Source organism: Penicillium mononematosum (assembly GCF_028829835.1).
Source record: "Penicillium mononematosum strain IBT 11891 chromosome Unknown utg000005l:1.0-9366267.0:1.0-9372171.0, whole genome shotgun sequence".
NCBI classification, from domain to species: domain Eukaryota; kingdom Fungi; phylum Ascomycota; class Eurotiomycetes; order Eurotiales; family Aspergillaceae; genus Penicillium; species Penicillium mononematosum.
This window is the reverse complement of record NW_026643275.1, coordinates 9002937-9026452: the sequence shown is the minus strand read 5'-3', so window position 1 is coordinate 9026452 and position 23516 is coordinate 9002937. Positions and strand designations below refer to the sequence as shown.

General features: G+C 48.3%; 12 protein-coding genes across 12 annotated transcripts; 3 read left to right on the top strand and 9 right to left on the bottom strand.

Annotated features, from left to right (window-relative positions):
- Positions 1-176: 176 nt before the first annotated feature.
- N7519_011674 (uncharacterized protein) lies at positions 177-1975 on the bottom strand (the record flags this gene model as incomplete). The annotated part of the gene is made up of 3 exons (XM_057298447.1): positions 177-678; positions 736-1594; positions 1642-1975. The coding sequence occupies 3 exons, from the start codon at positions 1973-1975 to the stop codon at positions 177-179; spliced, it is 1695 nt and encodes a 564-aa protein (XP_057146329.1).
- A 325-nt stretch (positions 1976-2300) lies between these two features.
- Positions 2301-4647, top strand: N7519_011673 (uncharacterized protein; the record flags this gene model as incomplete). Its single annotated transcript, XM_057298446.1, has 7 exons — positions 2301-3091; positions 3142-3794; positions 3827-3900; positions 3953-4034; positions 4094-4234; positions 4291-4426; positions 4488-4647. 7 exons carry the CDS (start codon positions 2301-2303, stop codon positions 4645-4647), a joined length of 2037 nt encoding a protein of 678 aa, XP_057146328.1.
- A 243-nt stretch (positions 4648-4890) lies between these two features.
- N7519_011672 (aldose epimerase family protein) lies at positions 4891-6144 on the bottom strand (the record flags this gene model as incomplete). The annotated part of the gene is made up of 1 exon (XM_057298445.1): positions 4891-6144. The coding sequence occupies one exon, from the start codon at positions 6142-6144 to the stop codon at positions 4891-4893; it is 1254 nt and encodes a 417-aa protein (XP_057146327.1).
- Positions 6145-6795: 651 nt separating this feature from the next.
- Positions 6796-7871, bottom strand: N7519_011671 (uncharacterized protein; the record flags this gene model as incomplete). The annotated part of the gene is made up of 2 exons (XM_057298444.1): positions 6796-7659; positions 7722-7871. 2 exons carry the CDS (start codon positions 7869-7871, stop codon positions 6796-6798), a joined length of 1014 nt encoding a protein of 337 aa, XP_057146326.1.
- Positions 7872-8365: 494 nt separating this feature from the next.
- N7519_011670 (acyl-CoA desaturase) lies at positions 8366-9801 on the bottom strand (the record flags this gene model as incomplete). Its single annotated transcript, XM_057298443.1, has 3 exons — positions 8366-8866; positions 8918-9476; positions 9551-9801. 3 exons carry the CDS (start codon positions 9799-9801, stop codon positions 8366-8368), a joined length of 1311 nt encoding a protein of 436 aa, XP_057146325.1.
- A 1180-nt stretch (positions 9802-10981) lies between these two features.
- Positions 10982-12415, bottom strand: N7519_011669 (uncharacterized protein; the record flags this gene model as incomplete). Its single annotated transcript, XM_057298442.1, has 1 exon — positions 10982-12415. The coding sequence occupies one exon, from the start codon at positions 12413-12415 to the stop codon at positions 10982-10984; it is 1434 nt and encodes a 477-aa protein (XP_057146324.1).
- Positions 12416-12800: 385 nt separating this feature from the next.
- N7519_011668 (O-methyltransferase family 3) lies at positions 12801-13670 on the bottom strand (the record flags this gene model as incomplete). Its single annotated transcript, XM_057298441.1, is given in 4 exon segments — positions 12801-12983; positions 12999-13082; positions 13103-13300; positions 13626-13670. 4 exon segments carry the CDS (start codon positions 13668-13670, stop codon positions 12801-12803), a joined length of 510 nt encoding a protein of 169 aa, XP_057146323.1.
- A 588-nt stretch (positions 13671-14258) lies between these two features.
- N7519_011667 (uncharacterized protein) lies at positions 14259-15524 on the top strand (the record flags this gene model as incomplete). The annotated part of the gene is made up of 1 exon (XM_057298440.1): positions 14259-15524. One exon carries the CDS (start codon positions 14259-14261, stop codon positions 15522-15524), a length of 1266 nt encoding a protein of 421 aa, XP_057146322.1.
- Positions 15525-15946: 422 nt separating this feature from the next.
- On the bottom strand, positions 15947-16933 carry N7519_011666 (uncharacterized protein; the record flags this gene model as incomplete). Its single annotated transcript, XM_057298439.1, has 3 exons — positions 15947-15979; positions 16051-16739; positions 16792-16933. The coding sequence occupies 3 exons, from the start codon at positions 16931-16933 to the stop codon at positions 15947-15949; spliced, it is 864 nt and encodes a 287-aa protein (XP_057146321.1).
- Positions 16934-17734: 801 nt separating this feature from the next.
- N7519_011665 (trans-sulfuration enzyme family protein) lies at positions 17735-19033 on the bottom strand (the record flags this gene model as incomplete). The annotated part of the gene is made up of 3 exons (XM_057298438.1): positions 17735-18310; positions 18364-18903; positions 18959-19033. The coding sequence occupies 3 exons, from the start codon at positions 19031-19033 to the stop codon at positions 17735-17737; spliced, it is 1191 nt and encodes a 396-aa protein (XP_057146320.1).
- A 373-nt stretch (positions 19034-19406) lies between these two features.
- Positions 19407-20721, bottom strand: N7519_011664 (aromatic prenyltransferase; the record flags this gene model as incomplete). Its single annotated transcript, XM_057298437.1, has 2 exons — positions 19407-19542; positions 19598-20721. 2 exons carry the CDS (start codon positions 20719-20721, stop codon positions 19407-19409), a joined length of 1260 nt encoding a protein of 419 aa, XP_057146319.1.
- A 765-nt stretch (positions 20722-21486) lies between these two features.
- Positions 21487-22814, top strand: N7519_011663 (uncharacterized protein; the record flags this gene model as incomplete). Its single annotated transcript, XM_057298436.1, has 2 exons — positions 21487-22412; positions 22463-22814. 2 exons carry the CDS (start codon positions 21487-21489, stop codon positions 22812-22814), a joined length of 1278 nt encoding a protein of 425 aa, XP_057146318.1.
- Between the last annotated feature and the right edge of the window lie 702 nt (positions 22815-23516).

Sequence of the window (23516 nt, the reverse complement as noted above, 5' to 3'; positions counted from 1 at the left end):
AGCGTATTAGTTATGTCCATAGTCGGGTGACTTCGGCGCCTGCTAAGGTGAAGATTTGATGGAGAGGGACAATATCAAGTGATCAATGCGCGTATGTAAATATTTAACTACATATAAGGTCTAAGAAATATTGGCACCTGAATTTGATAATTTCTCTTTCTTTTCATTATCTAATACTATAGCTTCGCCTTATTCTCCCTGCTCCAGACTTGCACCTCAGACAGCTGTCCATAGTTAGACGGAAAGAACTGCGGTCCCAATATCTTCTTTTGCACCTTCCCCGTACCGGACTTAGGCAATTCACCTTGGACCACACGAAGGATAGTTGGCATTTTATACCCAGCCATCTTACTCCGCAGATCTTCCCGCAGCTCGGCGATTGTGAGGCTTTTGCGTGTTGTCTTTTGATCTTGTTTGAGGCTGACAGTAGCAGCAACTCGTTGACCGAACTCCTCATCTTCGACGCCCACAACCATGACCTCAGAAACATAGTCCAGACCCAGGATCTCGCGCTCAATGTCCAATGCGGAGATCTTGTAGCCACCTGACTTGATGATATCGATCGAGGCACGGCCTAGGATGAAATAATATTTTCCTTCGCGGCGAGCAATATCTCCCGTTTTGAAGTACCCCTCGGCGTCATGTGCATCCGCTGTTGCTTTCTCGTCGAAGAGATACCTGTTGAAAAGACGTGTGAGGATGGACCACCACTTCTCGAAAGGAAATTTGACTTACTTGGAAAACATATAAGGACACTTCACTAATATCTGGCCTTCCTCGGTAAGTTTGAGTGAGACCGCCTCAGCAACACAACCAACACTGTTCTGCGGCGTCCCATCAGAATCAAGTTCAGTCTTGATTACTGCACCGAACTCCGTCGCACCATATCGGGTGAGAATTGGTCTGTTCCTAATATTATGCCAGAACTCTTGTACTGGCCCTGGAAGTGCCGAAGTACCACAAAGCATCGCTCTAATCTGACGCGCACCAGCGACATACTGGTCACGTATCTCAGGAGCTTGGTGCGCAATGTTTTCTTCGTAGTACCGCATCATACGCATGTATATGGTGGGAACTCCAGAGAAAAAGGTAAGACCTCCCCGTCGCCAGCGCTCCCACGTCCACGCTGTATCGAAGCTGCCACTGCGGAACTCAATACATGCGCCGGCTGCGAGGAACGGGAGGAAAGTCAACCCTACACCGGAGGCATGATGCACCGGAAGGACATGGAGGACTGTGTCCTTGTCTGTGATTCGGTAATAGTCTGCGTCGGCCTCTCCATTTCCGGAAATATAACTGCGACGCTGCACAGCGCCCTTGGGGGGTCCTGTGGTGCCTGAAGTGAATATCACCAGTGCTGCGGCGTTCATATCTGGAACTGGACCGGAGGAGATGGCCATTTCATCTGATGGGAGAAGCGTGGAGCGGAAATGAGATGCGATTGGGGATATGCAGGGAATGTGCACGCCTTTGCTTTCTCCCATATAGTGAACCACGGACTGGGCGGTCTTTTCGCTGGTTGTGCTGGCTACCAGACCTACACATCGCGCTTTTAATAGGAAGTACGAGGCTTCTTCTGCTGGCAATGCGGCTGCTGCTGCTTGTTAGCTACAGATTTTCTTCCATAGTATTGAAACTCACCCATAGGTACGACTGCTGCACCGATTGCGAGAATTGCGATGAAGCCGACGGTGTATTCATATCCCCCGGGTGCAAGCAATCCAATGTATACCTCCTTATCCGCATTCAAATCGCGTCGAGCTTCATGGCTGATGGATCTTTCCAAGACCTTGCGGAAGGCCAACACGTCCGAAACAAGATGGTGGTATGTCTTTTCCACGCCGGCAACCAAGTCCCGAACCACAATGGGCGAAGGCTTACGTTGCGCATAACGCAATAGTCTGTGGAAAAAGGGAAGATTTGGCAATACGTTCTCTCCCACATGTGGAGGTATGAATAGAGTGCGGTCTCCCATTTTGTTTGAGCTTGTGACGACTGAGCTGGGATAGTTGACGGTCTTATTCTATTGCATTTGAGTATACAAATTGCGGCAACATTCCCCCGCCGAATATCCTAGCCAATAATTCATCGCTATACCCTTTCTATTCGGCTACTCGCTACTTCTCTGCGGTTTACATTTACTCTGCGGGGTAGAACTGTCGGCAATCGGGACTCGGTGATTTTCAGGATACTATGGATTTGGCCAAGGCAATTCGGTAATTGTACTTAATCTACGAATAAATTTGAACATTATGGAACTGTGATTGAGGTACAGAACTCCTAGAGTCAAAGGATTCAAAATGCCTGATTTCACGGATAATCTTCGTCCAAGCCAACCAGATGGACCAACAACGCTAGCTCGCGAACGTCAACAATCCAACATCACAACGGAAGAGCTAGGCCGGCATTTGTTGGGCTCAGATGGATTTTTGGAACGACAAGCTCGCATCCTGCCCATCATACAACAGGAGCCACTTTTCTCCAAAGACCAACAACAAAACCTCTCCAGACCGGAAAGGTTCAAGCTAGGAGTTGCGCGCGCAAAACTATTACGCCGAATGAAAGACACGCACAAATGGAGCCACCTCGAATACCAGATGGCCGAGTACCTGGTTGACGATGTGTCGCCTTACTTCCTGCACATGGAGATGTTCATCACGACCATCCGCGAACAGGCCAGCGAAGAACAGCAGGCGCACTGGCTGCCCTTGATCGAGTCCTGGAAAATTATCGGTGCATATGCACAGACAGAACTGGGACACGGGAGTAATGTCCGTGGCTTGGAGCTTGAGGCGCGTTGGGATAACCGGACCAAGGAGTTCGTGCTGCATAGTCCGACCCTCACGGCGAGCAAATGGTGGAATGGCAGCTTGGGTCGTTTAGCTAACCATGCTATTGTGGTCGCGCAATTGCTTCTCCCGGATCCTAGCTCGCCGGATCAATATGTTTCGCATGGTCCTCATCCGTTTATTGTGCAAGTTCGGGATATGAAGACACATCAACCGTTGAATGGGATTGTTGTTGGAGATATTGGACCGAAATATGGCTATATTACTATGGACAATGCGTATATGCTATTTGACCAGTTCAGGTTTGTTCCTTCATTATACTATGCAAGTCCCTTCACTGATAATGTACTAGAATCCCACACTCTGCTATGCTATCACGATACTCAAATGTCGACCCCAACACAGGAATTTATACCAAACCAGAAAAGCCAGCTCTGGTCTATGGATCACTGACCTATGTGCGGTCGAACATGGTCCACCGCGCTAGACTCGTCCTTGCACGGGCAGTCACCGTTGCAGTGAGGTACAGCAGTGTGCGGCGGCAGTTCCAAGACCGAGATGGCGATAAGACAGGACCGGAGATGTCTGTTTTGGACTACCCGACTGTCCAAATTCGGATCCTGCCTCTCCTTGCCACGACGTTTGCACTTCACTATACAGGTCTTGCGATGGAGACGGTATACAGAAACGCACGACAGGATATCGAGAAGGGGGAATTCAATTCTTTAGCTCATATGCACAGCATGTCCTCCGGATTAAAGAGTCTTTGTACTATCCTCGCCGCGGATGGGATTGAGACATGTCGACGTGCCATGGGTGGACATGGGTTTGGTGGCGGGAGTGGGTTGATCCAGGTTAATAATGACTACCTCTCCAAGCCAACTGTTGAAGGTGATAATTGGATGATTACGCAGCAGGTTGCGGCGTATGTGATTAAGAAGATGACTGCCGCTGTTGAGTCGCCTGATACCCCCGGGTTGATGAGGCTGATGCTCGATTTAAAGAGTTTATTCGCAACAAGTGCCGCCCCAGATCAGAAAGGCCGACTTACGATATCCTGAACAGTGATTTGGACATTGTTAAGAGCTTTGAGCTCAGAGCTACTGCCATGGTAAGTTCTACAAAGCTCATAACGTCGAACACTTGAAACTAATAACCGACAGGCATACGATGCATACGAAGAAAGGGTCATCAAAAAGCGGAACTGGAATAGTCTTCTCATCCAGCTCCACAAACTAAGTCGGGGTAAGCCAAGTCTCTTGAGATGAGATATCGTTCCACACTGACCGAAGACAAAACACCAGCACAATCCGAATCGATCATCGTCACGACCTTCTTCGACGCCCTCTCAAACGATAAAACCCTCTCAGCACCCACCAAAACCGTCCTATGGGACAGTTACCGCTTATTCACATTATACACCATGGAGAACGAAAGCTTCGAATGTAAGCTGACAGCAATACACTCGCCGTTAATCCACAAAAACTAACGAACAATCCAGTTCTCCGCACCAACGCCGTCTCCCAGACAGACCTGAATTCCCTAGCGAGTCGAGTCCAGGACCTGATGGCGCGGATACGACCCCATGCCGTGAAACTGGTTGATTCATGGATGATTCCTGATTACTTATTGGACAGGTGAGTGATTAAGTCGGTTGTGAGGATTTTGACGAATTAACCGTAGCTGACCCGAGTATAGCGCGCTGGGCCGGTACGACGGCCGTGTTTACGAGGATCTATTTAACCGCGCTCATCGGTTGAATCCGCTAAACCGGATTACATTCAATCCGAATTATTGGGAGGATGAGATTGTGAAGGGGAGTGGGGATAATGGGCGTGGTATTTTGTCGAAGTTATAGATGTCGCACAGCCCGAGTTGAGTGAATCTGCATGTACAGCTGATCCAACGTTCCATTAAATATCTTTGCAGTATCGCGCTCTATGTCCTATTGAATTGGCCACAAGTGGTTCCGTACAGATTGAGGCAATAAATCGCAACATAAGCGCTGCGCGTAAAAGTCCACACATAAATGATTATTAATTCAATGTAAATACCAGGGCTAGGTTAGGTAGATAGGGCACTGTACGTATAATTATGAAATCTAGATAGTGCCAAACTGGTAAGTAGCCCAGTTAACAGCTGGCCCATCATCAGGACCAAAGACCTGGTAGGGAAGACGGCCCCACTCAGGGTTATTGATACCATCGATCCAGTCCTCGGTCTCGATAACGAAGCATCCGTACTTGTTGATGTGGGTAGCACCGCCGTCACCGCCGTTAGCCTCGTTGCGCTTCGCCTGCGACTTCTTAGTGGCGATGGAGCCGTTCTGTCCACTGCAGGTGTAGATCTGCAACGCGGCCTGGTTGGTAGCGACGTCGAGGCTGATACCGGTGGAGCTGGATTCGGCGCTCAGGATTGTAACCATCGAGTCCGACGCGTATGTCGAGGGCCGGTCGACGAGGAAGCATGTATCGTAGCCTGTGCAGCCGGCGCCGCAGAGGTCGTAGGTCTTCTCGATGTCCTTTCCAATGAGTTTGGGGCTGGTGAAGTCCAGAGCTCCTTGGTAGGTGTTCTCAACGTCGTGGATCGTGCCGTTCGGGATTAAGATGCTGTCTCCGCCGATGAAGCGTTGTGAGAGGGGAAGCTGCAGGGTGGTGTCCTTCAACACGTTGGGTTCTTTGAACGCGTTCAGGTTCCAGTAGATGTGGTTGGACAGCATGATAGGGGTCTTCTCGGTAAGAGAGAGAGCTACCAGTTTTGCGGTCAACTGGGGAAGTCCCCTGGGGTTCGATTGAGTCTTCTCAGTAGACACGCTGAAAGTAGCGTGGGTAACGACGTCTCCTGGGAACTTCTCAAAGCCTTGATCGAGCAAGGTGAAGGTGATGGAGGAATCGCTGTGCGAAGTGACTGTCCAGTTTCGCATATCATATCCGGTGAAGCCACCGTGGAGGGTGTCCGCGCCATCGTTCTCATTCTCAGGAACGTGGTATTCGTTGTCATCGATGGTGAAGGTACCGTTCTTGATACGGTTGGCATAGCGACCGACAACCGCGCCGAAGAACGTGCGGTTGGTCTGACTATCATGCAGATATTCCTTGGGGTCGTCGTATCCAACGACCACATCTTGGACGTTGCCGTCGCGATCTGGAACTAGCAAGGAGGTGAGACGCGCGCCGTACGGAATCAGCTTGGCAGTGATGTTTTCTGCCTTGATCGTATAGCTCTTGAAATGATCGGCATCTGAACCAGCAGCAGACGGCGAGGGAGCAGCCTGGGAGTGAGATGGTGACGGCACAGCATTGGCCAGGGCAGGCAGCCCATATAGGGCGGCTGTCACGTAAGATTTGAAATGCATTTTGACTCCCAGGAGGGTTGTGACTGAGAGAAACAAAATACAGAAGAAGAGAAGAAAACGAAGGGTGATCCGGGCAGGGGAAACTAATGAACGGAGCCAACGGAGGGGTACAGGCATTTTATAAGAAGCTCCGTTCGGATCGATAAACATTCCCCAATTTGCGCTAAACTACGTCCGCATGGCTTTGACGCTAGGGGGCGGGGGCATGGACGGAAACCGGGGTAAAGGTTCTGGTAAGACCAAGATTTATCCGAATGCAGGTGGTGTGATTGACAGGCCGGTCAATCATTGGACAGTTGGGGACAAAGCGGACGCGGGTAAATGAGGGGAAAGATCCAAGCCCCAATTCCTTCGAATGTAAATTAACTGAATTAAAGGGCCGTCCAGTCAAGCTCAAGAGGCGTTCTGCCACTGACGGCACGGAACCAATGCTTCTTCGATTGAGTCCACGTGAATAGCAAAACTCCGGTGGGGTTCGACGTTGTTCACCGCCCCTGGCCCTTAGTCAGCCTCCCATCCGTCCATGGGAGGACAGGTAGATCTTTCCAACTTGGGTTAGTTCCTTCCTCGGTAACCGTGGAGCCTTCGAAGGTTCCAAGATCAAAGCCAGCACTATAAACCTTGGAATAGAGAAAGAGAAACAAAAAGCGACTACTCAATAAGACCCAAAAATCGCTTCATCCGATCATATACATAGAAGCTTGTCGCTACCATGGGAGCCATTTTCACATAACCAATAGTCAGCCCAACATAAAAACCTCTCACTCCTCTCTCCAGAAAAATACGTCGGGCTGTCTTCAGGATGCTCGATTTGGTATCACCCACACCTTCCACTTGCATTCGGCGCCGAATGATATCAATTGGGTAAGAAATAGTTTGAGCGAATATGCCAGCGACTGCTCCACAGGAAAGCTGCGCAACTGCAGTCAGTCGAGTGGAAGATTGTGCTTGTGCTTCTAGAGTATAAGGTGCAAGGGCAGGTGTGCGAAGCCACTCTCTAAGTAGATCATGGGTGAGGAATGATGTGCCAGCATAAGGAAGTATGCCTAGCATAGTCGGGGCAATTCCTCGGTAGAGATTTGAGAAGCTTCCACGACCTCCCTCAAAGTAAATTTTCCGAGAAATACCAAGCCAGGAGGAGGGATTCTTTTGGACTGTTTCGAAAGCAAGCCGTGTACGGATCAACTCAAGAGGATATGTCACCAAGGTCGCGGTCGCACCGGCCATACTTCCGCACAAAAATCGACGCCATGGTGCTTCTTTCCTCGGGGCTCCCGATGCGATAATTGCTACCCGGAATTGTTCGTATGCGAGAAAGTTGATACCGGCGTATGGGAAAACCCGGACCAGGCTTGCCGAGTGACCTTTGAAAAGTGCTGATATACCATATGACGTTTGAATGTGTCTAGCGGCCTTAATTAACCCATCCCAGCGGGTCGAATATTGCGTAAAATGGGAATGGGAGGTCTGAAAGAGGATCCTGACCCTCTCTAATGGGGCGACAATAGTTTTAGCCTGCATTACTCAGACATTAGCAATCTACTAGTACTGCTGGTAGCTTAGATGGTAAGGCTCACAGCGCAACCTGCGACGCCACCGGCTAGTCCGTTTCGTAAAGCAAAGTCCAAATTTCGGCTGTCTTTATTTGATTCTGATGTGCGATAAACATGGCAATCGCCTTCTATTTTTGTCGACGGATCTTTGGTGCTGATGCTCGTGCGACTCATTTTCCTCACAGGAACCAGTAGGGGCTCAGAATTTCATGAACTGAAGATCAAAATCAATATCAGGTTTCGCTTGTGGGAAGGAAAGAATGGATACCTACACTGAAAAAGCTCGGCAGGCATGCGACACGTTCCCAGAGGAAGAGAGATGAGGGGGAAGTGAGGGAGCGATGAAGCGCGGAAGTGAGAGACAGAAGAAAAGAAAGGTTAGACAGTATGCCAACGCATAGCGACTATCATGACCATCGAGGAAAAATTGATCGTGAGAACACGGCTTAACCCCTGTACAGTGCAAGAAAAGGGAGCCGGAGTTATGAGTTAACTCCGGCTGTTACGGCTGACCCCTTCATCCCGGTAGATTTGCATCTGTCAACTAACAATACGCCCGGGGCCTGGGAATTCCAAGAAATTCCAAGTTTTCTTGTTCGGTAAGAATGGATGTATGTACTTGTGGAATTTAGAACTGGTGAATTGATCTCTGATTATGTACCTAGAGCTCACGCATAAACTCCCTTCTGGTTGTTTCGGTGACGCCAAATCTCAACCTCACCACCACCGCGAATTACCCCAACTCGCATCGAGGAAAGAAGGTTGTGAGCAGCATTAGAATGAGTGTAGACACCACCGTTGAACATAGCAGTGGCATCCTTACCAATGGCCGATGAAATGAGGGTTTTACCACCAGGGTGTTCCATGATAAACCCAGTCACATCGTGAACAACACCAGCAATGGCAACTAGAGCTTTGCCACTCTGAGCTTCTGCAATAAAATCGTCCCAGTCAACAACAGGCAGCTGTTCTAGAGGAACACCCCAGTCAAGCCTAGCGCGCTTCTGGTCGAGCTTCTTCTGTAGTTGTTGCACACGGCCCTTCTCGATTTCGTTGGCTCGGAACTGCTTAAGGTTGGTTGCCAGACCGAGCTGTTTCCACACCCAGATCGACCACTTTGTGGGATCATACTGCCACCATTCGATGGCGTTGCGGTAGTCGGAGGGGAACTAGTCAGGGTTTAGAGGATGCGAAATAAATGCAAGGGAAGAAATTTTTACCTCGTGGTGGAAGTTGTGGTAGCCTTCGCCGAGAGTGATGAGCGCTGTAATGACGTGGTCACGGGGGGGAGTTCCTATCATCGAATGGCTAACATATGTTAGGGAATACGAAAGAACAGGGTATGGACAATGACTGACCTGCTCACCCAGCCAATGGGCGAGAGAATTGACGCAGAAGGTCGCTTGCTGCACAAATGAAAACCGAAGAATTCCAGCATACACAAGACCACCCTTCCAGTCACCCCATCCCAGACCAGCAACGAGCATAGGGAACAACATCCCGAAGACCAAGATGACAGATCCATAGTGTTTGTGCTGCCAGACGACCACCGGATCTTCGTTCAAGTCGGAGATGTCAGTCCTGCCACGGTTCTTTGGATTCTGATTTAGAACCATCCACATAAAATGCGAATACCAAAGACCCTTCATGACGCTGTATGGGTCCTTGACTGTGTCAGTCCATCGGTGGTGTGCCCTGTGCTTACTGCTCCACCACCGGATAGAGCCTTGGACGGCGCCACCGCCGACACAAGCGAGGAATATCCTAATCGGAAGGCCACTAGAGATATAAGTGTTAGTCAGTGCTTAGGTTTGAAGCAAACTGGCCGGGTAGGGGAACGGTGGCAGACTTACGCTTCGTAAGATCTGTGCGCCCACAGACGGTGGTAGCCAGCTGTGACACCCAATCCAGTCCAGAAGTAGTAGAGAACTGCCCAGGCAGCTGTGATCGCCCTAAGCTGTGTATAGAATGCAGCGACGACGCCACCGACGGGTACGATGAGGATGAGGGTTGTGTTGACCCAGTTGACGTGCTGGTACCAGTTACTGAACGTGATGGGCTTTTCGCTGATATGCAGCTTTTCGCTTGGCTCAGATTTCGCCATTATGGTCGTGAGATTGAAACTCGGAGGTGCCTTGCCAGTGTTTATGAAATCCCTAGGAAGAAATTGATTCCTGTGAGGAGGTGAAAATGTTTCCAAATTGGGGACCCTAAATGCAGGAACATTATTTAAAATAAAAGGGTTTCTAGGTATCTCATACCAACGAGTCTATCGCCCGTTGCGTTGCTCCCAGCAAGAAAGTGTTGAACCGTTGGGAATGTCAGGCAATGCATGTCACAGATCCCTAGGGCGGGATTCCTCCGAGTCCTGTCCCCAACCCTAGAATCAGGACAAAACCTTTACGATTCGTCATTCTAACATCTATTATTGGTTGAAATGTTTTAGATGACAACCATTGTTGCTTGAATTGTTATCAGAAGTTGAGAGTAGGTCGCATTCGCCACTGATTGGAGCCGATCCACTAAACTGGCCCCTCTGGCCAAAGTCCAAGTACGACGAAAAACCTAGAACGCAATGTCAAAGCACGATTTTTACTTGACAGTTTTAACATGAGGTGTATCAAATAGCCGGAGACTGGTTTAAGGGTAGACTTTGCTATCATTAGGCTGGGTGATATAGCCTGTCAGGCTATTAGAGATAATAAGAGTACAACGGGACGAAAGAAAATAATTTAACTACTAGTCACTTCTATTGAAAAAGAACGCTGAATGAGGCTTTTATAAGCAGGACATACTAATCCTGATTTGTTTTATTTTAGATGCCCCTGTTTGTGTGGCCTTTAATGGCAATGCACTCTTCCTTGGGGTTCCTATAGTACATACTACTCATACATGAGCTACCTAGGTAGCTCAAATCTACTCCAATCAGACTGTTATTAAGAGTATCACATAATATCTCAATATCTCAATACTCTTTTTTGGAGAAAGGTCCAATGTTATATTACGGCAATGCATAAAAAGGGGCGTCCGTTGAATATTCCAACGTTCCAACCTTACCTAGGTAGGTCCATCGTTTCCTGAATCCGCAATATCCACAGTGAGGCTGAGATGGTGCTGCCAACCCAACGCACCTTCCCCGTGTTATATCCTTTGTACCTTCCAGGATTTTGTATAGACACGCAGTAAACAGTGCTTAACTCCAACATAAATTGCTAAGGGGAAGGCGCGTTGGGCGCTTGCCACGATTACTAGAAGCTCCACACAAACCACCACGACCTTTCCTTTTACATGGCCTTCTCGAATATGGAGCGGAACATCGATTCTGCCTTCCCCATATCAACTTTCGCTGCTTCGTCCCTCAGACGTTGCGATCTGCGTATCATCTGATCATGCAGGAACTCCCAGTCAACACCGACAAGCTGACCGTTCTGCTTAACAATCTTTCCGTCGACGATAACAGTGTCAATGTTCTTTGGCGATGCATGGAAAACCACAGTCGCGATAGGGTCCACAACAGGCACCGTGTCAATGTCGTCACAGCGAAAGATCACCAGGTCAGCCTTTTTACCAAGAGCGATAGAACCAATCAATGACCCCATGTCCATAACCTCCGCTCCTCCCAGGGTTGCCATGCGTAATGCGTCTACTGCCTTCCTGCGGAGATCTCTCTCGACTATACGATGGTCATACTCGCGAGGTCGTTGCGCCTGAAGAGCCAACCTCATCTGCGCCATGAAATCATTACCTTGGTTCGAGGTAATATCCAGCCCAAGGCCCGCGTGACAGCCAATATCAGCGGCTTTCCATACCACGGGAGACCCCATGCCCATTTGCAGCTCTGTGTCGGGCGTCCCAACAATCCCAGCCCCAGAATCCCGCACCGCAGCCAGCTCGTCATCTGTCATCCAACTTCCGTGACTGAATACGAGGTCTGGTCCCATCAGGTTTGCATCAACAAAATTCTGGATGACTTCAGGCTTAGGAGTCCCGTGTGATACCGCTGAAGCATGGACAGTCGACAGCCTAGCTTTAAGCTTTCTCGCAAGATCCAATTCCTCGATATTTTGTTCCCGGGATATCGTCGGTGGGTCATTCAATGCAATACCAAAAGTGAGAAGGGAACTCTGGGGATCGTTGGCTGGGAAATATTCCTGGCGCACACGGAGAGCGTCGTCGACTCGTGCGGCTTGGTCAAACGTGTCTGTCGCAGTACTCGCAAAATTCCCTGGTTCTTTCGGGTTCTGGTATAGCCCATAGCAGAACGTGCCTCGAATAGCAGCATCCTTCAAACCCTTCACTGCTGCATCGGCGTGGGCGGGGGAGTTTATAACGTGACAGTGATCCAGGACGGTTGTCACGCCATTGTTAAGCAGACTCAACGCAGCAGCATAGTTGGCGAAGTAGACATCGTCTGGTGTGTATAAACTCCCATAGACACTCCTTAGGTGACATGCATAACCGAATAGAGACCAATCAACTGTGATACCGCGCAGGAGGTGCTGCCACATGTGATGGTGGCCGTCGACGAACCCTGGAGTGACAATGCAGTTTTTTGCATCGATAATGGACGAATTGCCTTCAGGCAAAGGTAGGTCTCGGCCTACAGCCTTTATCCGGTCGTTTTCTATCAGAATGTCCCAGTTGTAGAGGGGCTTCCCCTTCGATGGCTCTACAGAGATCACTGTAGCCCCTTTAATAAGAATGTATGAGTTTGGCATAATGAAGTGTCTTCGATCGTAAACAGATATCAGAATATTGTGGAAACCAGAGCAGTACAAACTGGAGCTTTTCTCGGGGATGTATCCCGGAGCAAGCTTACATTTTGTGGCTGACGTCATTCACGGCCATGGGGATCAGACCTCTGTATGACTGTCCAACTCATGAAGTCGATGGAATTTAGAATAGTTGCTCCAATCACGAAAACGACTGCCTAGAACTGGGCGCCGAGGGGTGGCTCCTCTCCAGAGGTTGGCTAGGTTTTACCGAAGTACGAGCCTTCAACCCCGCCGATTGCCGATTTCACCCTACTTGTGCCACGCTAATCTAGAGCTCATTCTAAGACCATAGTTAGCGGAATATCTCAAATGAAAATGAGCCAGTGCCTTACAGACGCAATTCTAATCGGTCGTAGGTCAGGCAACTAACCCCGACAATCAAACCGGGCAATCCCCAACTCTTGCATAGGCGCGAGCTCATCCGCATGTAGTTCCGATATTGAGCCGCACCGGGCCTCACACCATTAACAGCAATAACCAGCGCGCCGTCCTTGATCAAAAATCCTAATTTCTAGGCCAGGTTCACATCCAGCTCATAGAACGCCTCGTCATGGTCGATTAACAACAAGTCAATATCGGTTTCAACCAAGACGCCTTCGTCGTAGAAATGCTGCATGCGGATGCGCCCACGATTACTTCGACAATATCATGGAGACCGGCGAGGCTGATAAGATTCGTGGTGACCGTCGCAATGAGTGGATCGATTTCCACGCTATATAGCTTCGCCTTGCCAGACCCGCTCTCCTCATCCTCTTCCAGGTCGGCTTTGTTCTTCTCGTGTATATCTCGCAGGATACCTCTGAATGCGATGGCCGACCGCGGGAGTGCCTACTCGTCCATAGATGGTTAGCGTCTCTAGTAGATCCTGGTGATCGCGGGATCCACAACGTACCCACCATAACAGCCCAGCTCCACCACCACTCGGGTGCAGTGTTCGCGGATCAGGACAGCAAGCTTATTTGCTTTGTCAGGCCAATGTTGATGATGAAGTGCTTCTGGGAGGCAAATCGTTCATTGTGGCGAGGATGGCGGATGGGGGAGCCCCGCTGTGCATCCGGATCGAAATGCTTGTAGATGTATTCAACCAGGGGTCACCTTGCGGCCGTCGTGCGATCCGACAATGCCTTTGTCCTTTGTCCGCCAGCACTTACACCTGGCCATCCTTTTGAGGGGTGGTGAAGATCTCGGGTTCATCCATGGTGGGCATAAGGGTGGAATGTAGAGTAAAGAAGAAATATGGGACAGGGGATAGATCCGGGTGGGATCAGAGGCTTCCTACTAAGTGAAATGACCCTGATCCGAGTCTACTTTCCTATCCAGACCAAAGGTCTGTTGGACCGCTCTCCGTATTACCTGTGGACCTTTTCGACATCGGTAGGGCTGAAGCTTCCGAATTAGGTTTAGTAGGTACCTAGAGTATTTTCCAGATACTCAGCGGACTTGAAATCCTCCTGACAGTTCTCTCTCTTCCATCTCTCATATTTGTCTCGATTTCTCTTACTCTCACCACATCATAGCCTCTCTCCAATTCTTTTTTTCACCACATTTTAAAAGCACCCCAACTGGGACCTATATGGAGTCGCCGTTTGTGCTTTTTACCCTTTTATGTTCATCTAAAACGAGATCCAAAAAGACCCCTAGAGGGATATCAAGATGAAGATCCAAAAAGACATTCAAGAAGACGTTCAAGGAGAACACCCGAAAAGTACAGAAGAATCCAGCCTGTCAACCCACGAGGAAGGCCTGTGGACAATACTCTCTCCCGATGATGCAATCCTCCTGCAAGATGTCCGGACTGGTCAGCCCTTCTTTACCGGATGGCACCCGGCGAAATCATAGACGACGTTTGAATAGATCCAGCGACGAAGAAGAACAGCATCTCCCGCTGACCCCGGTATCGATCGCCTCAAACTCTGATTCCTTTGTCAGTATCCCGGAAAATCTCGTCTCTCTTGCCACCTTTGAGCATCTGGGTTATAACTCTGAAACTGCAACTCGTATCTGGGAGTATTGGACCAACTGGCCAACTTGGGGATCTCAGAGAGGGACAGATGACATCGGTGGTGTACCATTTATCGAGGTCGCCGAATATTATATTAATAGCTCCCTCGACACCTGCGAAGATGATGATGATCAGTGGTTGCACTGTATGAATTTATACGGAATCAACTGTGAGTTTCAGGAGGCCATTATGGATCCCAAATTCCGACATATCCGCTTAACTGAATCCTGCAAGTACTGGGTTCAGGACACTATTAAGTTGCGATACCGGGGGCTTGAGGCGGCACAAACAGCTTCTCGTGAGCGTTGTATGGCTAGTCGGCGGAAAGCTTCCCAGGCTGATTCCGGGCAACGATCGGCCTCGGATAAAAAGGATTATTCAAGGATGGTCTCTTGGTTGTCACGAGAAACTGCTTTGTCGACCGCTGCAACAAATGCAGCTGCAAATGCACCGGGCTATACGACTCTATACAAGGTTAATGACCAAGCTCAGCTTGATAGGGTATTTGGCAATAATGGCCATGTTAATGTTGGTTGGCTTCTCTCTCGGAAAGCTGCTGATTTCTCGTTAGTACAAGAAGATCTGTACTTGGTTCTTGACCGAGAAGTGGCCGAGTATCATGCCTGCTATATGAAGCGCCGTAGTATATGCAGCGCGGTTGGCATTATCCACATCGCTATTCCGAACTCGGTTATTGAGTCTCTCTCTCCACCCGACATCCAGCATATCTATTGGCCTAGCACAGAGTGGAAGTCGCTTATCTTCAATTGTCGCCGGCAGCAAGTACCACTCCTATCCGAACTGCAAAAGTACAATCTGGCCACTATTCTGGTTGGGACCATTTGTGGGAAATCGAACATTTCTTTTCGCAATATGCTATCTCCGGATGAAGTGACAGAGCGTATGGTTCTCAAACCCAAAGATGGACGTAACGCCATTCAGTACGTTTTCAAAGGGGAAGATGGGTTTATTTTGGTGGAGGATTCCAGCAGGGTTGTGGTCTTCCCTTTAACGACACGGGAGTTTGAGGCATGGAGTGACGCTGTCTAGTCGCTTGTCCGGGGTTATAATGTCTTTTAATCCAGTAGGTCATAGATGCGATGTTCACGGTAGGAGGATCGGCCAATGAATATATTAATTACCATGAGGTATCCAAGCCAGGTGCGCTAAGTACGTATATAAACGGGCCGAACCGTACCTAGGTAAGAACATCTGCTTATTTCAAAGTGTGTTCTGCACACTGCAGCTGACTATTAACATAAACAATGTCAACAGGAACCTCCAACGAAATCCGCGATCGCCATAAACTCAGAGAACGAAAAGATAGAGAGAAACTTGCACAGTATTGCCGCGCACTCAAACAGGAATAAAACGTGGGGAGCATATCCATATCGACAGTAGGGTATATGGGGATATTCAAATGACAAATATAAACAGATCTATCCTGGTCATCTGCGTTACCAGAACCCACATTAGTGACTCTCTCCCAGGTTATAGGTAGTAACCTGAATTTGGACAACTTGAAGCTTTCTCGACGTAAACCGCGTTTCATACTTGACCCAAGCCCTGGGTATACCGTCGGAATAGTATTCCATGGCACAGTGGATAAAAATGTCAACGCAGTAAGACTTCTCTTCACGTCTATGGCTCCAGGGAGATCTGCTTCGCTTTTCGACGTGACTTTCAGCACCAAGCCCACAGCTATTGCCTCTGTTGAAAGTGGTCCTGCTTTTTGGGCATCGACAAAAATCGCCGGTGGCTGATGCGCTAAGATTTGCATTTCCCTCAGATCAGACGTGCTAAACAAGTTTCCGAGGCACTTTTCCTCGAAACGTGGGCCTGTGAAAAGAGGCATGGGCCGGGTCGACCGCGTGGGAACCACAATGATCGATTTGCGAGCGACGGCCTGCGTGGTGAACAGACTATGCAAATTACGCATAGACCTTCCCTTGCTGATAAAATTGACGCGGTATTGGATCTTCACTGTATCAGGACCACCGAAAGAAAGACAGGGAGGAAGAAGGCGATGCTCTTCCCGGAGTTCTTGGTTGTCAACTGAGTGACTGCATACCTGATTCGCACGAAGTGGAATCTCCAGTTTGAATGCCAATAGTTCCAATTGACCTTTCGCAAAGAACTTGGAAGATCCCTCTTGGTTACTTATTAATTTCTCCTGCGTCTTCAAGAAGATTTGTTCCTGTGCTGTGACCACGACGCCTTGGGCGCTGCCCATACCGGCACGTTGTAGTTCGATGAAAGTGCTTCCTAAGATACTTAGCAAACCGATATTAATGCATTCCAAGAACGAGAAACATACCTTCAATTAAAACACGAGCCTCAGCAATCTCGATATCTTGAAGAACGACCATTTTGACAGATCCGGAAACCACATCTCCCGGCATAAATGTCTCATCCCCACGATCAAGGATGATTGCAGCTTGCAGGTGCTCATTTTTCATAAAAAGTTGTTTGAATCTTGAAGATAATGCCATCGCGATAATATGGACTTCTCACAGCTGGAGTCAATAGATACCAGAAATGGCACTGTATGACATTAGTCCACGGAGCCATCAAGGGGTAGAGTAAAGGCCTACACTTACGGATCGTCCCAATTTTGCCCAACTTCTGATATTGTGACTTCAGTTCGGGAAAGTCATGATGAAAGAAAAGGAAATGGACTATGGAGTGTCTTGATATAAACTTGGGATAGGTATCCGCCGAGGTTTCCCCGTGCGCCTTTATAATTACCCTTTTGGTCGTTCAGGTATCTCGAGGTGAATACTCCACTCATATTGACCAGCCAGCCCTTCTGATCAGGTCACATTTACCCTACTTTCTTCAATATACACCTCTCCCTCTACAGGCCTGTCCGCTACCCTTGGCTTTTTAAGATGATATGACCCGAAGTAGTCTTATACAAGACAAGCTGAAATGACGATAACCGCAGCAGACCAACAGTCTACCGTAATAAAAGAGCGCCATCAAAGCTTCTAAGTATAGGTCTGCGGAATCAAATGGCAATGCGCAACCCACGTCAATGGATTACCAGAAGATCCTAGTTATTAACAGCTATAGCCGTTTCGTCTTTCTTAATTAGCATTGACTGCGTCGCGATATGCGGCAAAATTGTAATACATCTGCTACATCAAGAGAGCTCATTGAATGCAATATTTTCAATGGCAAGGGAAGTGAAATAGAGGTTCTAGGCTACCTTCCAGATTGCAGTTCTGAATGCCTGTAACTCACCGGCCGGCTTTCAATCACTCCGGCACCCCAGACATACTGTTCTGAGCAGCAACTTCCAAGGTTTTTAGAATATCCTGCACCAAGTCATCCGTATCTTCCACACCAACACTTAGCCTAATCAAATCGTCGTAAATCCCACCCTTCTCCCGCACATGCTGTGGCATTGCAGCATGTGTCATTGTAGCTGGGATTTCACAAAGACTCTCCAAACCTCCCAAGCTTTCCGCTAATGTGAAGAGCGTTGAGCCCTCGCAGAACTTAGTGGCAGCGTCACGTCCACCTCGGATTCGGAATGAAACCATTCCCCCGCCAAGACCATCCCGATGCTGCTTAAGTGCAATAGCTCGGTCGGGATGATCATCAAGTCCAGGATAGTTGACGCTCAGAACAAGGGGCGACGCGGCTAACACTTCTGCTATGGCCAGGGCACTGCGAGATGCGGCAGGAGCACGGAGGTGGAGAGTTTTCAGTCCACGATGCGCAAGCCAACAGTCAAATGGACCAGGAACGCTTCCAGCGGCGTTCTGAATGAAAGATAGATTTTTCTTTATTTCAAGGCAGTTAGAGGCAATCACACCCATCAAGACGTCCTGAAGTATTTCAGTAAATGTAATTTAACCAGTCTCGGAGGGTCGTAACTTACACTGTGCCCGTTGATGTACTTGGTAACTGAATGCAGCACAAGATCCGCCCCATGGTTCAAAGGGTTCTGGAAATAAGGCGACAAGAAGGTGTTGTCCACCACAATACGAGCTCCTCCGGCATGGGCTGTGTCTGCCACAGCCCTGATATCGACAAGTGACAGAGTCGGGTTACTCGGCGACTCGATCCACACGACAGTCACCTTGTCCTTGGATTCACTCATGAGCGGGCCCAGCTCTGTGTGGATATCATTCACGAATGATACCCTTATTCCGAATGCCGGGGCAAGATGCATCAAGTACCTGTGGGTTCCACCGTACAGACTTCCCATGGCGACAACATGCGAGTTAGTCGCAAGCCCCTGAAAGACTGCAGCCGTTGCAGCCATCCCGGAAGAGAATGCTAGAGCATACTCAGCCGACTCCAATTCAGCGATAGCTTTCTCGAAGCTTTCCCGGTTCGGGTTCGCAGAACGGCTGTAGATATAAGAGCCTGTGGGAGTTCCCACTTGATGCTGAGCAAAGGTAGTGGCAAGGAATATCTAGGCAGGTACCATGTCAGCTTTGTATTAGTCTGAATGCTCTGGGCGTACTTACAGGTTCGACCAGAGCACCTGTTCCGGCGTCACGCGGCAGGCCTGATCGAATAGCACGGGTACCAAACCCTCCCATATTGTAAACAGTTGTCTGTTGGAAGAAGAAACCTTTTTGAATTTAATCTTTTGGAATAATAAGGAAAGATAAAGTTACGGTCTGAACAAGATAACTTGGCCGAGTTTTAAAGGGTACCACTTGCGAGGGATAATGGGCCGCTAATTCCCCAAAAGGAAATCGGCAGGGCGCAATTCATCAGCACTAAATGCCGCACCAGCACACTGGGCTTAGACAAAACGTGCATGGCCAGTAATAAATGGAAGACTTATCAGTTCATAGCAATTTATATCAACTGTGTTTGAATTGCGCCCCGTGGTACGCAGCAAGAGAGCACCGATCTATAACAATATTTGGATGCTTGGCACTGCTTTGCTGTAAAAGATGCCCAAGTTCAGGCCTTTTTCTCAAGCCAAGGGTACTCCAGTGAAGAGTGATAGTAAACGCTTAGATACACCCCCGTCTTCTCCGTATAGGCGAACGATACCCAGCAAATCAGGCGATCCGTGTGTTGTATATCAAAACCGGGGCTTATTCAGTTAGTTTCGTAAGATCTTTCATCGCAAAATAATCGGAAAAACTTACAACAAGTCTCGTACAGCTTGCTCATAGGCATTCCCGTAAATATCAAGTCCGATTTCCTTGAGATATTGGGCGATGGCACGCACATTTTTCTGGTCATTGAGACCATAAACAGGGAAGTAAATCTTCGTAGCTGGGACCGTAAGACCGGCCTTTGTTTCATAGTTCCACACCAAATGAAGGTCAAGGGGATGGGGACCATGGCCAATCTCCAACAGTTCCCACAATCGTTGAAGGTAATCAAGACCCCTGTCTGACTCGGGTGAATCAATTCGCCCGCCCAAAGCCCAAATCTCCTCGACCTTGTTCCAAGACATATCTTTGGTACGGCCGTATACCTTGTGGCGTGACTTTTCAGGAGTCGTGCAGTCATTTGAGTAGACGAACCCGAAGTTGGCCCTCGCCTCCGTCGTTTCGATATAATCTTTCATCAAGCCCAATGTATTGTAGCGGTCTGCATCACCAAGATATTCTTGGATGGATTTGATGACAACAGAGCACATGTCTTTGCCTGCCACATGACACTTCAAGCCTGGAAAAGTGTATCCCTTAACGGAGATGGTATCGGGTTTGAGGTCGAAACCAAAAGCCACTTGGGAAAGTTCACGAATTGCTTCATTCTTCTGTTGGAGCTTTTGACATTCACTTCTATCCAAGGTATGCTTAGGGAAAAAGTGCTCGAACAGGCGATGATCATATCCTTCAATGTTGAGCTCCTCCAAATGAGAAAGTATGTCACGGATAGGGCTCAGGTTGAATGGGTCCTCCTTCGTTCCAGAGATGGAGGTGACAGGTTCCACCGCGACTCGAATAACTGGTCCGGTATCACCTGACTGTTGAAAGTTGATGCTGAGTTCCAGGGGGAGTTCATTATGGGTCATCGCGCTGGGGAACTTCTGAGGGTATGGCCCGAGATACGGGACGACAGATGTGTAAAAGAACATCAAATGCTGACGTTGGGATTCATCGGTATAGCCCGCCGAAGACATCAAACTGGCCAGTAAAGGCCCGGTCTTCTGCCACCAGTCCCTTTGACTATCAACTAGGCAGTTCAAAGACTTGTCAAGGAGCTCAAATTGGAGCATATCCGCCCCTTGGACAACCATTTTGTCATTCACAACCGTCATGTCGGAAATGTTTGCTGTTCATCAAATGTGCAGAAAGACAGAGAGAAAGAAAGAAAAGTGAAGAAGTCGGTCAAGCTTTTTTTCCTTTCCTATTTGGCAAATATTTATGAAGGAAGAGCAAAGTAAGAGAAAGTGATCATCCAAACTAGCTACGCTAAATTTCTTTTTTTCTTTGAAGCGGTTAGTCTGAGTGTACGTACATGCAAGTTTCAGCTGGAGAGGTTGAGAGCAAGGGGAGGAGGTGATAGATCGACTTCCAGAGGCATACTCTGTAGAGGTCGGTGATTCCAACGTCGGTGTGATTCAGCCGCACAATCACAAAAGGGCTCAAATAATGTGAGAAACTAGTTGACACTAGGTACCAACTACCATGAGAATACAGAATATCAGCACCACCCGGCACCACATTGTGTATGTGGCTTGCGTATATGTGCGTATATGTGCATACAAATGGAAAGTCCGACACGCGATTGAAAATCGATTGCTCCAGATTCGGACTAACGCATTGTCGGTGGATCTGACGTACCTGCATCCTCTGGAAAATCAGGGAAACAAAATTTTAATTTGACGATTGTGAAAACATTCACCCTGTAGAGGTTGACGCGTTATGAATCATTTGAATTACTGATACATAACAATACGTTTATGTAATTTTTATATATACAATTAAGGTGTACTATCTTGAGGAATAAATCCTCCGCGCACAGCCGATCTCAAAACCCTCTAGCATTTGAATGCCACTTTTTGTCCATTGATCGAACTAAAATGGCAAAAACGACAGCCTTGACTCAATGGCAGCAGTTTCACGCCAAAAACCCAGACGTAGACTTCGTTTGGGTGTTTTTCACAACATACATTGGCACCAATCTGGTCCGCATAATTCCTACGCCAGAGTTCAAGCGATTGTTGGAGACGGATCAAGGAATCTCGGTTCCAATGGTCATACTTCATGTTCTCCCTCACGATAATGTGGCGGAAGGTGGGACCCTGACGGGGTCATTCTTGCTAAAACCCGATCCTCGATGCCTTTCACCCTACATGGATAAGAACAAGGCGATTGTCATGTCTACATGGACCCACAAAGGGAATTTTCCTATGGGGGAATGCGCACGCTCTAAGTTGGACTCTTTGGAACGTTTGATTGAACAGAAGTCGAACTGCTCAATTCTGGTCGGGTTCGAGCTTGAATTCTGTCTCTTACGGCAACGAACTCTGGACAACGGGAAAGTCGAGTACGAAACGGTCAATGCAGATCATTCGTGGTGTAGCATGACTCGTGAGGACGAGCTTCTACTTGGTATCCTGGAAGAAGCTGTCCTGGCTTTGCGCGACGTTGGAATCATGGTTCAACAATTCCATGCGGAATTAGCTCCTGGTCAATGGGAATTTGTTCTTCCTCCAGACACCCCGCTCAGAGCTGTTGATGCCCTGCTCCTCGCCAGACAGGTTGTTATGAAGGTTGCAAACAAGCATGGATACCGAGCAACTCTTTATCCCCGACTATCCCCCGAACAGCCCGGAACAGGAGCTCATGTTCATATCTCGCTCAATTCTGAAACGGTGGATTTGCCAACTGTGGAGTCGTTCTTTGCTGGTATCCTCGACCATTTTACTTCCATTTCTGCTTTCACGCTTCCCCAGAAAATCAGTTACGGCCGGGTTGTTGGAGGCATCGGAGTGGGGGTGACTATGTGTGCTGGGGATGGGAAAATAGAGAGACAATCTTGCGGCGAATTTCCAGTGAACGCTTCGAAATCAAGATGATGGACGGGCTAGCTAATCCTTATTTGGGGCTCTGTGCATTGCTAGCAGCTGGGCTGGATGGCTTAGTTCAAGGCTCGTTTCTGAGCGCCGGCCCTTGCACCATCGAGCCGAGTCAGATGTCCGACCAAAAACGAGCTGCGCTGGGCATCAAGACGATGCCTTGCGAGCTGGCCCAAAGTCTCACGAATCTGGAGGCGAACGACCACCTTAAGCAGATTTTGGGTGATTCTCTGGTGTCGACGTATCTTACTGTGAAGAGATCTGAGCTAAAGGTCCTGCAACAGATGACCCCTGAAGAGAGACGTGCGTGGTTCGTTTCGAAATATTAGATCTAATTAGTTACGGACAATAAGAGAGTGAAATTTTCCTGAAGTATTAGAGTATTCTTTATCAATTTGCATGCTCTATTTTGACCTCTAACAAAGGTCAAAGAAACTAGCCGGTTCTGAATATCTATTGTTTTTGAGCTAACATGACAGAAATGTAACAAGAGTACCCACATACAGCAACACAGCGTGCCAAACGCTTTGTCGCCAAATTAAGGAGTATTCACTATATGGAAGAAGTGATTCGCCTGGTTTGAAACGTGTCATCTCAATTTACTCTATCTTTTGTGAGTAACAGCAGGATCGACAAACGTGATCAACCTTGGAAGTGCATGTGAGGTATAAGATGCATCCATGCGAGAGCATGGGGCTGAACATGTGGAGACAGTATGCAGACGCGTAAATACGTGTAAATGTTATAGTGGTGTTATATTGCTGTATGTAGTAGCGAAGTAGGACTAGTGTAGGACTAGTGCAGGCGTGGCTGTGCGTATAACATTCCACTGTTTATGTTAGTTTTACGAAGGGTGGCAAGGGTTAGTAGGAAATATCTCCTGTTTCCTTCTTATCAAATACTCAAGTGCGCTGTTATAAAGATTTCCGAGTCTGAGATATATTCTCCGCTGAAGCTCCCCAAATCAATCTCGACCACATATGCATTCTTCTCTGTAGAATCCTTGGAGCAATGTACGTATTCTGACAACG